The sequence below is a fragment of the Hemibagrus wyckioides genome, linkage group LG19 (assembly GCF_019097595.1).
Source record: "Hemibagrus wyckioides isolate EC202008001 linkage group LG19, SWU_Hwy_1.0, whole genome shotgun sequence".
Classification (NCBI taxonomy): Eukaryota; Metazoa; Chordata; class Actinopteri; order Siluriformes; family Bagridae; genus Hemibagrus; species Hemibagrus wyckioides.
Window position 1 is genome coordinate 17,396,381 of NC_080728.1, and position 14,249 is coordinate 17,410,629.

At 41.4% G+C, this 14,249-nt stretch overlaps 1 protein-coding gene across 7 annotated transcripts in view; it reads left to right on the forward strand.

Moving 5' to 3' along the window:
- erc1b (ELKS/RAB6-interacting/CAST family member 1b) overlaps positions 1–11,531 on the forward strand; it is a 199,263-nt gene extending 187,732 nt beyond the window's left edge. For all 7 annotated transcript variants that reach the window (XM_058416745.1, XM_058416746.1, XM_058416747.1 and 4 more), the window contains one exon: positions 6,512–11,531. In XM_058416745.1, the coding sequence (XP_058272728.1) occupies positions 6,512–6,649 (138 nt within the window). In that variant the 3' untranslated portion in view covers positions 6,650–11,531. The remainder of the gene's footprint in view (positions 1–6,511) is intronic.
- Positions 11,532–14,249: the final 2,718 nt, after the last annotated feature.

Below are 14,249 nucleotides of genomic sequence, written 5' to 3' on the forward strand. Positions count from 1 at the left end.
TGATTTTGATGATTTAAAGGCTACTTCAGGAATTACTGTATTACTGCATTACTGTATGTACAAATGAAAAGCTGGTATTAAAGAGAAAATATACTGCTTCATGATCACTAAAATCATGACTCAGCCTTCTAAACATGATCAGAATGTTTCTGAATATATTTCATCCTGCTTGATGTCCCTTCACGGAATATTTGACGCACATGTTCCTCGTAAATCTCAACATTTATTTGATTGCACACACAGAAAAGCAGTAAAACAAAGCCACTGTTTATAACATTAAAGCTAATGTTAAAGAGGCATTTTTAATTTTCTCGCGTTCAGAGATTCTTAATTTAATTTAATCGCAGTCCTCGTCTATTCACATATAGGCAGCAATCTGCCTACTCCGTTAGAGTACACGCCTTCACCTTTAACCCTTTAACCCCTTGTACCTGAGCTGGACACTGGAGAGGTTGAGGAGGTTTTGGGAGAGCTGTCAGACTGTAAGACACACCATAGGGATAAATTCCACTCCAGTGCCAGAAAGGGAACTCCGCCGGGGAGCATTAGCGCTCTGGCTTGGGGAGAGGGGATTTCAGCAGAATGAGGGAAGATTGCAGTGACCTCATCTCAGTTTATTGAAGGGGGGTTGAAGGGGCACCCGAAGCTTTGGTGGGATTTTCTTAAAAGCAAGCAATTTACTCAGTCAAAGCCCTCGTTCCTTTTTTTTTTTTTTTTTTTTTTTTTTTAAAAAACGAGTGTCTAATTTTACCGAAGTGAAAAGCACCATTTCCTTCTCAGAGAATCATTGCTTTTATACCTGTCACATTTAGGGGAAAGTCTGTCATCTTTATTTTTTTTTTTACTTTATGCAGATTTATTGAAAGAGATTTGATTGCTTTAGCAGATCTGCAGATTTTTAGACCTAGCCCCTAGTCTATATTTTCCCCCCCTCTCTCTTTTCCCCGACTCCATCCTGGCACTGATGGAAACTCAGTCTGGATCCCGCCAAGGACAGGGCTTGCCCATGGCCGTCATCTTTATCCCTCTGATTTAACCAGCATGCCAGGGGAGCACTCAGCTCACGGCCTAATTTATATCCATGTCTCTCTCTTTTTCTGCTCTTTCTTTCACTCTCTCTGGGGCGGTGTGAAGGGGAAGTGAGGTGGAAAGACAAATGTAAGTCAGGACAAGAAGGCGGGATGAAAGGTTCAAAGGTTAGCCGCGATGAGCAACATGGGGACGGAGGCTGGAAGAGCAGAAGGAACCCATCGTGTTCGGGATTTGGGATCTCGTCAGACACGATCCTGTGTTGCGTGATGTATGAAAGCGCTGTTGCTAAGGCAGGCGCCATGTTTTCTGTACGCCTGTTTAAGCCACCTCTCTCTAGCACCCGTTCATCCTCTGGCGAGAGAGTCGAGTTGTTTCTGCACTCGTTATAATCCGGCTCTGTTTATCTGGAGCTCAGAGAGCGCCCTAGCAGTAAAGGTGTGATAACACCCGATAAGAATCCGCCATGATAACAGAGTAACACACACACACCAAAAAACATCCTCTCTTTCTGCTTCGCTCCCCATTTCCCTCTCCTCCTCTCCCCATCTCGGGGTTTTGGGTCAAGGCTGAGAAAGGAAACCAGTTTGGGAGACAGATAATGAGACAGATATTTCCTTCTTATCTTTAAGCTTCATGTTATCTTTACTGCTCTGTTTTTTCAGAGGATCTTTACTAAGTAGACATAGTAAAGTGGAGAGAAGCGACAGCAACCTCGCTGCGGTTTTGCTCACGCCGAAGATCCCCGTTCTCTTTAACTCCCCTCGCCGAGTTGTGTTGAAGTCTTGGACTAATCTTAGAATAAATTACATTGTCAGTGGAAATTCGCCTTTGAAATTCATTCATGCCTGAACTCTGGTCTTAATCAGTCTCTAGCAAAAAGGCCCTGTTTGTTTCCATCTGACGGATGTTCAGCTTCGCAGCAATTAGCCTCAAAGTTCCAGCGCTCGCTTGGATTAATAAACATTTTAGGATGTTTTTCTTTTGAATTTCACTATTACCATCAGATCTCATTCCTGTATTTATAGTGCGTATTTATAATCGTGCTCAATTGGTAGAAACATTTACCATGGCCATAAATACTGAGGACAAATTTGCTTATAAATCACATGTGTGGTCGGTGGGGGGTCTTGTAGGTTATTTACCAAGAATAATTTATGTAAATAGGATAATTGCATCACTTCCACTCATAATGAGGGTTTCACATATGCGGACTTTTCTTTATAGATCTGGCGAGGTCAGGTTTCTGAGATCATAAGAATGTCAGGACGTAAGAACGAAAAAATAATTAGCGTATTTAGCTAATGATTTATAAACATCTGTGTATGAAAAGTCTGAATACTTGCTGGGAGACTTGTTTAAATACAACAGGAAGGTATAATAATCCAGACATGCTTCCTTTGTAAGGCTTTAGCAGAATGAACCTGCAGCGTTAATGCGTATCATGGTCTTTATTTTTTATAGTCATAATTTCAGAAAACCTTCTCATTATTTTGTGCTAAATTTTTTCAATATTAATACTTGATAGAATTTTAGACTTTTAGAATTTTATTAAGACTTGTTAGACTTTTTTTTTTGGTAAAGCATAACGTCTCATTTCATGTTTTTAGTGTAATTACTAAAAATAACAGTGGATTTAATACCTGCGCTTCATCCGTATGTATTTACAGCCACACTCATCATTCTTAAACCCACTGCCACGCTGCTGTAATCACTCCGGTTTTGTTTGTATAGACACCACACTGCATTTTGCATCTTAAAGTAGAAGACCAACATGCAAAATGAACAAGACAGGTTATTATGCACCTATGAAAGTCAGTCTTCAGTGTATTGCTGTCAGCTCAGCTTTAGCAGCTTGCGTTTGAGACTTATGAGTATATTTTAAATAGATTTCCAACATCAGTTCTGGTCAGCATCCATCAGGTTGGTGGTTTATTCAGAAGGTGGTTGATCTGCTAGTTAATCAGGTGAATCAGGTGGATCAGTGGATCAGTGAATCAGGTGGCTTCGAGGTGGAAAAAATATCACTATTTCACAGATAATGTCCTCTGTTGTACTCCTTCCAGTTCTTTTGTTTTCCAGATTTTATAAGGTAGCTCTGAGCCCCAAACCTCCTCCACTTCCCTGCTGTGTGTTTCTTAATGGAGCTCAGATAGACAGCGTGACTGCAGCCATCGGCCTCGCGCTGGGCACCATATATCAACCAGCGATGAGCCTCATTAACCCTCCTCACACAACTCCGAGCTTTCTTTCTCCCTTCTACCTGCTCCTCTCTTCTGTGTCTGTGTTTTCCCACATGTCCCACATTCCCAAAGGGTCGTTGAGGCTTGAAGTGGAAGTCTAAATATGGACCAGAAACCATTTCCCAAGACCTGAAGCTCTAGGCTGTAAGAGTATGTCAGAATCTATATTTCAGACTCATTTTTAATCATTTACTGTATCAAGGATGGGCTTAAGAGTTGAAGATTTGAGTCTTGGCCGTTTTTCTGAAATTAAACATCAGTAAACTCCAGTTTGTATCCTTGTATAAACTCGTGCAGGTCCACTTAGATTCTGATTGCCCCCTTCCAGTCTTGGCCCAGTTTTTTCTTTCCTCTTAAGAATTTAATCTTTTCCCCATTTCGTCTTGGCGCAGAGGCCCAGATATGGAAAGTCTTTCCCGGGCATATCCGTCACGGACTTTCCCCCATCCGGAGTCTGAGCAAGCGGAGCGTAGCATTAGCACTAGCTCTGTGTATCAGGAATGGATGCTTGTCATTCTCACTGCTGGCCAGGCGTGTTTGCCCTGCAGTTGTACAAACACTGGCCTGACAGACAGCATTGCGTTGCACCATCTGAACCACCAAAACCTTGTTTTGTTTTATTAATTATGAAGCGTTCATTCAGTCCAGGCACACATAAGAAAATACATAAAGGGGAAGTGCGTTTTTATGATGTATGAATATGCGCTCTCGTTATTGTTACAGATGTCTTTATCATTAACCTTGTTAAATTTGGTGAGCCAAAGAAAACAGCTTTGTGTGTGTTTTTTTTCTTTGCAAAAACGTTCTGCTTTCTGCGGGTATAAGGCTTTGGCTCTTTGGATCTGTGGCCTGTGTTTAGATCTGAAAGGCAATTTAAAGGTTTTGCAGCACATCAGATCTCCGCCTGTTCACAGAGGCCCAGGTACCTTTGGGGAAAATGTGGGGCGGATGACTTAAAGGTCCTGCTGGGTAACGCTGGAGGAATGAGCCATTCACTGAAATAAAAATTCTTCACTGAAGCCAGAACTGAAAGTGAAATTTAGGACACGCTGGACTCAAAACTAAAAAAAAATAAATAAATAAAAAAAAAAACAGGAAACCAAATGCTTGAGGAGAAATAATAAAAATAATAATAATAATGTCTCTATTTTGTTTCTTATATAATCATCATCATAATCATCAATTACTCATTCATTAATTTAAAGTAATTAAAGCTAATGAATAAACTTTTTTTTATTAAAAATATATTAAAAAACTAGATAATATTTTATGTAATATTCAGTAAATATATATTCACTTTGTTCAGTGTAATATAATGCTGCACTCAAATATAGTTTTTAAATGCCTTATTTAACATACTACTCTCTTTTATTTTTTTTAATTATTTATTTATTTAATTTATTTATTTACGTTCTTATTTAGGTGAATGTTTAGGTTCACCCCTAAATCTTTTTTAGATTTATGGCACAGACTTCTCTTCACCCTCTTTATTTTCTCCTCCTCTTTTTCTCCAGTTAGCTCGTTCATTGAGTTAGTGGGAGTGTTAATGGTTAATGGGCCTCTCTCACACCTGTGTGTGTGTGTGTGTGTGTGTGTGTGGTGCATGTGCATGTGTTTGAGTGTGTGAGAGAATGCTACTCCGAGGCACCTGCTCCTGATATAGCATACTTCCTAGACCACTTGGCATCTCGTACCCCGGCCATCACGCTCCTCTAATTTCCCGAGCAGGTCCAAGTCACTGTAGAAATCATGTGGAAAAGTCGCTCTGAGTATTAATGACATTCTCACCTGTGATTATCATTAGTGCATGAGATGCAGTAAAAATGTTAAATACTCATTTTTAGCCTCAGCTTCTTTTAACGAGCGGAAAATTAAAACCGTGGAAACGAATTCCAAGCGCAGAGCTGTGTTATAATGGCTTAAAATGATGCACTTTGCAGAGACGGGCCTTTCCTGCACTGTTTTAATGATTGGGTGTTAACGGGAAGTCACACAGTCAGAGCAGGTGGAGGAGCGAAGATTATCGTCACCCAACTGACTGCTGCTTCACACCTTCCTGAACTCGCACGTCTCTCTCTCTCTTTTTTTTCTTCACTTATTTGCACCTCATCTGTGCTCACTCACATTTTTCAGCACACAGACACCCCTGGTCTGGTCTGAGCCGAGAACTTTATAGTGCCCTTGACTTCTCTTCAGTTCTCTTTGACCCAGATAGGCTTCTGTGTTTTCACGGTGGGGCAGAAGGAATATATAGAGTTTAGGAAATTAATGGGGGGGGGGGAATTCCTTTCAATCACTTATTAAATCTGTCTGACTTTATTAACAAGGTTCCTCAAATTCGTCTAAATTGTGTTTTATGAATTCATGGAGGGTTTAATTCATGTTACAGATTTATGGCCCTAACACTTTAGATTTAAATCAGCATGGTCTTTATGGTCATGAATGTTTTTACTTACTCACGCAATCCTGTATCACTCACACAAGACTTTAATCTCCCTGCCCCCTGGGCTTATGGGAATTGTTGTATTTTCTGTACTGCAATGTAATTAAGTCTTAATCACCATACTGAGTTCTATAGAATATGATCACAGTATTGTTGTGTTTAGATTCCCATTCATCAGAAACTGTTTTTAATTGAAGTGTATTGTAATTTCATGACGTCTAACGGTGCTGCAGTGTTTGTTTTAATTGTTGAAATAGTCAGAGCTCATTCACAGGGACTTGTACAGCAGATTTTGTTTTTATATAGTGTGTGTATTTCTTGATATGGTGATGTTTCCTGTGAGGAAGCAGGAAGCAAGTTTTCTGTCACAGGAAAGTCTTCAAGATAGAGGATTTTGCAAATTAACTTATTAATTTCAAGAAAAAGGGGAAAAAAGAGACTTGATGGAACGACTGTTTCTCGTGGCTGTAATGCAAGCGATAACCAGAACTAACGTGTTTTCTGGATGTAACATTGAACAGAAATAAAAACATACAGTATGCTGAAATTAAATTGTGATCATTGCCAAATCGCTGTGTTTATCGGAGGAGTACACACTCCAGGGCACGCTGTTATGGGACAATCATCAGCCTAGGAATGAGAACAGCATAATTCCACTGAGGTTGTTGATTATACAGCATGCCTCAGTGTTTTACTCCTTACTAACAAAATCTTGTTTAAGAAAATAATGATGATGATATAGTACTGTGAAAGATCCGAGTGGATGAAGCTGATGTTCTTCTCCTTTGTTCTGCAGCTGGAATCGGAGCTGGAGCAGTGTGAGCGAGAGAGCGCCGAGCTGCAGGAGTACGCCAACTCAGTCCTGCAGCAGATCGCAGACCACTGCCCCGACATCCTGGAGCAGGTCGTCAACGCACTGGAGGAATCATGCTGAACTCACCATCACGCTCTCTTCAACTCACCCCCCCACTCTCTCTCTCTCTCTCGTTTTTTTTTTTTTCTTCCTTTTTCCTTCTCACCACTAAGAGCTCAAGGACACCAGCGTGCATCTGCACCCAGACACCAGACAGGAAGGAGTGTAAATTGGGATGAGCGTCAGCACAGGGCACGGCTGAACAAGCCTCACGGGGGTCGTTCCTGCATCAGTCTTCTCTTGACTCTGTCTCTCATCACCTGCCTATCCTCCCCTCCGCTGGTTTACTGCTTCAAGTCCTCTATGTTTACAGCTCGCTCACACACGCATAAACACACTGAGACGAAGCGGCGAAGTGCAGTATTAAAGGAGAAGTCCATTAAGTCCATCAGTATGAGTGAAACCATAACATCTTACCCCTAACATGTGCTCATGTTTGAAGAGGCTCGCTTTTTCTCTCTCTCTCTCTCTCTCTCTCTCTCTCTCACTCTGAGTCCATAAATCTGCCCTCTGAGGGTCTCCAGACACAGGATCACCGAAAATGTCCTTATTTCTTTTCTTTTTTTTTTCTTCTTCTTCTTTACGCATATCGAGTGAGTCATATGAATTCACTCCAGAGGCATTTGCTCTCTCTCTCTCTCTCTCTCTCTCTCTCTACTGTATCAAATCCCATCATTCAGCACTGTAGGTCAATCCATAACCCTCTTACTACCCAGAAATTCCCTTTAGAGTTATATTTAATACCTTGCCAAAATTGTCTGGGAGAGCAGAAGAGAACCTTTCATATTCTTAGGTTTATTGCCGTTACTGTTTGTTCGTCTTTAAGGGAAATTGATCATTATTGGCAGGATTAGTAATAGTTCCTGAGAGCTGATTTTATTATAGAGACGTGTATAGAAATATACACTAAATATAAAAAAAAATCTAGGATCCGGTGTATTATATAAATTGTATAGTGGCCTGAATAAGGGCTTCACCTGAGCGACTGTTACTTATGCTTGTTGAAAATAAGTTGTTTTTTTTTTCTCCCCCCTCTCACTCTAATGATGGGTTATTCCACTGTCCTTCCTTATCTCCTTCTCTCCCACTCTCGAGCCCCTTGTCCCCACATACGCAAGGTGAATCTTCTCGCCGTTTATGATTATATGAGTCTCTATCTCCAGGGCCAAGGGTGTCTGAAAGCAGGGTCAACTCATCATAAATATTGCCTCATCAATTACTCATCCGGAGCTGATTCTCCCGTAGATGAGGATGACACAGAGACATACCCCGCACTCTGCTCTCTTCTCTCTCTCTCTCTCTCTCTCGTTTTGAACGTGCAGTCCTGCGTTTCATTGCGGCGATAAGCAGTGTGGATTTTTGCAGCGTCTGTGATCTCTGCGAGGCTTTATCTTTCTTATTAACACACACACACACATATTCGGAGTCATGCCACCAAACAGGTACAAGGAGACAGATAAGAGAGAAAGAAGGTAAACTCATCACAGGGCTGGACGTTTGCTTTGCTCAAACATAGACTCGAGTGAATCATGCGGGATTTATAGCACGTATTTCTCCATTAGCTGACCGGGTGTTTTCAGTTCCGTCCTCTTGAGTGCAAAAGTTTGCGCACCCTAACAACAACAAAATAAATTAATTTCTATGTAATCGAATTATTTACACCCTATTAAGATTCAAAACGATTAGCATGCGATGATTGAGATGAACTGTATGCACATAAGGGGTAGATGATTTGCAGATATTAAGTCAAAGAAGTGACTGAATCTTAGCTGGTGGTTTGTGTGCGCTATTCGTCACAAAGAGCGAAGCTGATTATCGAATATAATACAGGTTAAAGACCTCAAAAAACATAGTAGACATGAGCTTGTGTGCATTCCTACAAGCTTTGTTTACAATTGTGGCATCATTTTAAGAAAACTCATCAAAAAATAAGTAGTTTTCAGATTTCTACAAACATAATCCCTGCTTTTAGATTTGCACACACGGTCGCTAGTTTCTTAGCTGAATCTCCGTTGGCTGTTATCATCGCTAAAAATGAATCTACTCGTAATCGACACCATCTTGTATTTTTAAGACACACCAGACTGCATTTTTCAATTTAGCTCAGGTGAAAGACACCTCAGTCCTCAGTGTCTATTATCCGGCTGGCACCTTTTTGTTCAGGTGCGATCAAATTTGCATATATTTCTATTCCTTTAATCAGCTCCTTAGTGTCTCACAAGTTTCACAAATGTTCCTTCGTACCAGAAACGCTTACGTTAAAAGTGAAAATATAAAACAAGGCCTTTCTTCCCTTTATAACATGTGATCTAATAGCTTTCTTTGTATTTATAACTTCTCCTCCTAACAAACTTTCCCTTGCTGTTTATTTGGCTTCATGGTTTAAATGGATCCTCCCACATTTCTTTTTTTTTTTTTTTTCTCGCTCTCTGCTTAATGGAAATTTTTATTATCTCAGAAGCAGTTGTAACCGCGGGGGGTGTAAACTTTTGCACTCGACTGTATATTCCGTATATATAAATGAGATGATACAAAGGTTAACGAGAGCCCGTTTGTGCCAGTGTTTAATGATGCAGTACGTAATGGTGCCTCGCTTTATGTTGGCAATACCAAGGAAACGCCCTGAGACGGCACGGCACAAACCCAAATGATTTTATTACACTTTTTATTGCCACAATTAATCCTGATGGGTTTCTTTATGCGACAGAGCGTGCACACAAATCTCTGCTTCTTTTTCTCTCTTGTCTCCTCTGACTCTCTCTCTCTCTCTCTCTCACACACAGTGTTTTGGCTTGGTACTCTTAGGTCTCTGAAATATGGGGCTCAGTTATCAGGGCTGTGGCTGAGTATCCAAGCTTAGACTAAACACAGGCCTCTCGCACATGCTCACTCTTACACATCCACTTTCACACACACCAGCGGGATTTATGAGGCGCACTCCGACGTTCCTCGATGCCTGCCTCCAGTCAACTCCGAGAAAACGGAGAAAATTCGAGAAAATTCAGCGAGAAAACAAGAAAGTGTAACCAGAAACAGATCAGAGAGTGCTGGAGGAGGAGGATGTTCTCTCATGCATGTCGCACCTAGTGACTCTCAGCTTCCCTTACTGACCTTCGAGTTTTTCAGGTCGTCACTTAAAGCCGGCCCGGTTCATCACTACAAGTTACACGTCGCACTTTAAGTTACGGTGCCTTGCATATTTGGTAAAGAGCGGCAGGTCAGAAGCACATCTGCTGGTATAATTATGCATAAGGCATTGCTTTACGTTTCTCCCCCTCTCTGTCAAGTGCATATAGAAAGGGAGGTGAAGCCTCGAATGTTCTCTAGTGTTGTCTTTTTAAAGCAATGCCATACTCCATTCTTCATCTTCTCATTTCATTGTGGAATTTTTCCATTATCTGTCAGTGTTGAGTGCGCAGTCAGGTCTCTGCTCACGCCGTCTGGGAGTCGACAGTATCGCTGAGGATCATTAGAAATAAACACACAAAAAGTGTGTCAGTCATCTTTTTTCTTTTTCTTTTTTTCCCCTAATCTTTCCCTAATACGTGACATGAGCTCAACAGTGAAGGTCAGCGCTCGTCTTTGAGAGTCTGATTTATTTGCTATCGCTCTTGTCTGTTCACTCAGCGATGAGAACACTGCCAGAGAAATTCTGCCTGGACTCGTTTAACTCTTCCCCCTACACGTACACACATCTATATTTATATATTAGCAGATAAAGGGAGATGAATAGAGTTGAACTCTTGTGTTGTTGTTGGGTTGTTATTTTATTCCCCAGGGAGGGGAAGAAGTCCGTCTGAACAAAATGTCCGCCACATGCCCTGCATCTTACACAACAATACGAGATGATAATCTCTCGAATACTTTCTAAGTGTCAAATAAAAAGCTGTTAAACACAGATTCTGACAAGCATTACCGTGTGGTTGATGATGATGTACCCGTTGCTCAATATGTGCTCTTCTTCTCTTCGTTTATTTTCCCTACAGCCTGTTCAAATGTGTGAGATTGAAAGTGTGTTTTGTTCACTAATGTGCAAAGTGTGTTCAGGGGATAAAAAAGCCTCCCTCCATGACTGTGCTCCACTGTGTGCTCACCGATCCCCTTACGCTGTTTTAACTCCTGAAACTGTGATTGCAGGTCAGCTTGATTCCAGCGTGAAACACAATCCGGACCCTTTTCTATTTCCTGTCCTTGTTTATCGCTGGTGTTTAGAACGACACCCACGTGTTACGACCCTTTAAGTAGCTCACCATTAAATAGTTCACTTATCCAATCGGCGTTATTTACCTAAACGCTCGGCAGACGCGTCCGTCCGATGAGTTCACAACATCCTGCTGAAGGATCGGGACGAGATCGTCTGCGTGAGACTGAATGAAGCCGGCTCTACTGTTTAAAATGAACCAAAGCTGAACTGAATCCCTGTTACGTTAACGTTAAGGTCAAACCAAAGACGTCCAGCCTCGTGTTAAGATGTTCTGAAAGTTTTTATATCCTTTTTTTTTTTTTCCTCTCTCTCTAAAGCCAGAATGCACAGATTGACCACACATTGTGAAGTACACTCAATAGGGCTCCTGGCAGATCATTTGCACCTATATTTCATTTTTAAGTATCAGTAATGGCCTTCCGTTACACTTTCTCCTTTCCCTGGCACACTGTCGCAGTCCTGGAGGGTGTCTACCCCCCCCTTTCCACCTTAATTTAATACATTTAATAAAGGAAAAGATGTTTTAAAAAACAATGATCTGTATGAATTTGCTTCCTTGTTTATTTTCATTATTTTCTCTCCGTTTGTGAAAGCGCTGGAGATTTGTGTACCAAAAAAAAAAACAATGTCATTGAAAGCTGAGAATCAGGCATATTGTATTAATTTTTTGTAAATACAAACACTTCATTATCAGCCGTCTCACTCTGTGTCTTGTGGGGGTTTCTTTTTTGCGTGGTGTTGCCATATCGACACAAACACACACACACATGCTGTTTGTCAGTCATCAGGATGGACTGTCTTCGTTTGAATGGTCTCTTATCAGGGCCTTCCTTTCACAGAGTATGAATCTGTGTGTGTGTGTGCATTGTGTTAGTAGTGTGTCTCGCACTTGTTTCTTTCCTGCAGGTCTTTCACACATCCTGTCGATGCATCACATATTCCTCAGTCAGGATGAGATGAAGATGGAACTGAGGAGCTCAGACATCCTTCTCTTTCCTCCAGGTTTCTCACACACACACACACACAGCAGCCTTCATATCAGCAAGCTCATCTCGATTCGTTTTATAACAGGACATTTAGCTTGGTACACGCTACAGCCTCATACCACACCCACTTCGTTTCATTCCTTTTCCTTTACTCATATCAGGAAGACTCTTTACCTGATCAACATCTACACGGGAATTGTTTGTTGTTACGGTTTGCTTTAAGAAATGTAATCCATCAGGAGCATTCTGATACAAATTTCTCCAGAAATGTCGTCTTGTGTAAAGCAACCAGTATGATGCTCAATCATACATCATTGTTGGTGATGAGGTCAGGGTTATAAATAACAGTTTGAAGTGGTTGTTTTGTTTCACTTCACGTTACCGGTTTTGACTAGAACCACACTCTGAGCAGATAAGATGTCTGTTTTGAGCTTCATGCACAGGTTTACCTCTCTGCACAGTCGCTTTTCAACATTCTGTGTTGAGTTGATCAACTACAGACAGTTTTCTTTTTCCATATACACAGACCAGGTATAACATTATGAGCAGTGACAGGTGAAGTGAATAAGACTGATGATCTCATCATGGCACCTGTTAGTGGGTGGGATATATTAGGCAGGAAGTGAACATTGTGTCCTCAAAGTTGATGTGTTAGAAGCAGGAAAAATGGACAAGTGTAAGGATTTGAGCGAGTTTGACGAAGGGCCAAATTGTGATGGCTAGACCACTGGATCAGAGCATCTCCAAAACTGCAGCTCTTGTGGGGTGTTCCCGGTCTGCAGTGGTCAGTATCTATCAAAAGTGGTCCAAGGAAGGAACAGTGGTGAACCGGCGACAGGGTCATGGGTGGTCAAGGCTCATTGATGCACGTGGGGAGTGAAGGCTGTCCCGTGATCCGATCCAACAGATGAGCTACTGTTGCTCAAATAGCTGAAGAAGTTAATGCTGGTTCTGATAGAAAGGGGTCAGAATACACAGTGCAGGACGGGTCAGGGCTGTTTTAGCAGCAAAAGGGGGACCAACACAATATTAGGCAGGTGGTCATAATGTTGTGCCTGGCCTAAGTCTTCCTTCAGATGCAAGCTTTAAGAAATGTCACTACATGTCCTTCTGTGTGTGACCTATAACATATGAATATGAAATACAAACCAGGCCATAAAATTAGGTGGATAATTACTTTAAAATCTGAGAAATCTATAGATATATGTAACACTAGTGAGCAACAGAATCATCACATCATCTATGGAAATGTTTATCCATATATTTTTAGTGAATATTCATTACAACAGCGTCTAGATAACACTATCTTACTGTATAAAACAAATGAACTAGGATATATGTAGCTCATATACACAGAGTTTTATTATATGCTTTACAATTATTAATTGATATTTTTTTCCCCATAGTTTGGGAATAGAAAATTGCTGGTTTTTATTATTCGGACACCAAATACACCCAAATTGGATAAATGGATAGAAAATGATCTTTGTGTTCCTGTAATAAATTTGGATTAATTTGGTAGATTTGTGTCACCACATGCCGAGGTATCCGGCTCCGTGGCTTGAAACTGTGAGGCGTGAGCCAGATCTTCAGCGTGCACGTAATCTCACTCAGGCTGAGGCAGAGGAAAAGAGCAGTTCTGTCAGCGGCAGCCTTTTTTTTGCAGGTCCCGGATAGCCGCACTAACCGTGCAGTGATTGGCGTCCTCGCTGCGGCCCTGCGGAGCCTCGTAACCAAACAGGAGTGTGCTGTAGAGGTCTCTCTGTTTAAAGTGTGTGTATATATATAGCAGCGCCTTTCTGCATCTGGTTTTAGGAGAGCGCGAGAGAGGATAAGGAGGACCGTGTGTGGGCGTGGAAATGATGTGGTTTCAGCCGTGGCAGCCAAAAACACACTGATTGCGAGAAAGGAGGAGAGAGAGAGAGAGGAGAAGACGAGGACGACCGAGAAAAAACACTATCCTAAAATAATGTGCATAGGAAGGATGGAAACGCTGTGTTTCTCTAAGCTTCCCTCACGTCACCGAGTATCATAAAGGAGACGTACGGTATATCTGTGAATGTAAAGGATACAATGGGGATTTTTATACATTTCAGCCCAAGCAGAGAGTGAACTGAGAGGTTGGAGGTGATTTAAAGGGTGTCAAGATCCCCTTAGAGGAGGGGAGGGGGGTATTTTTACAGTTCTCAAAGATAATAATGACGGATCAATCTGTCGGCAGTCTCCTCGGGCCGGGAGCTGCTTGTTTTTCTCTCTCCTTCTTTTCTAGTTTACGGCTGCAAATTTCCAGACGTGACTTTTAATCTGCCTGTACTCGTACTGTCCCTTTAAATCGGGCAGAAAACCATCAACACTTTATAATCTTGCTTTCCTCTGTAATAAAGGTCCTTAGAAATACACTCTTTTCCCTCATTCGTTTACCTTTCGTGAA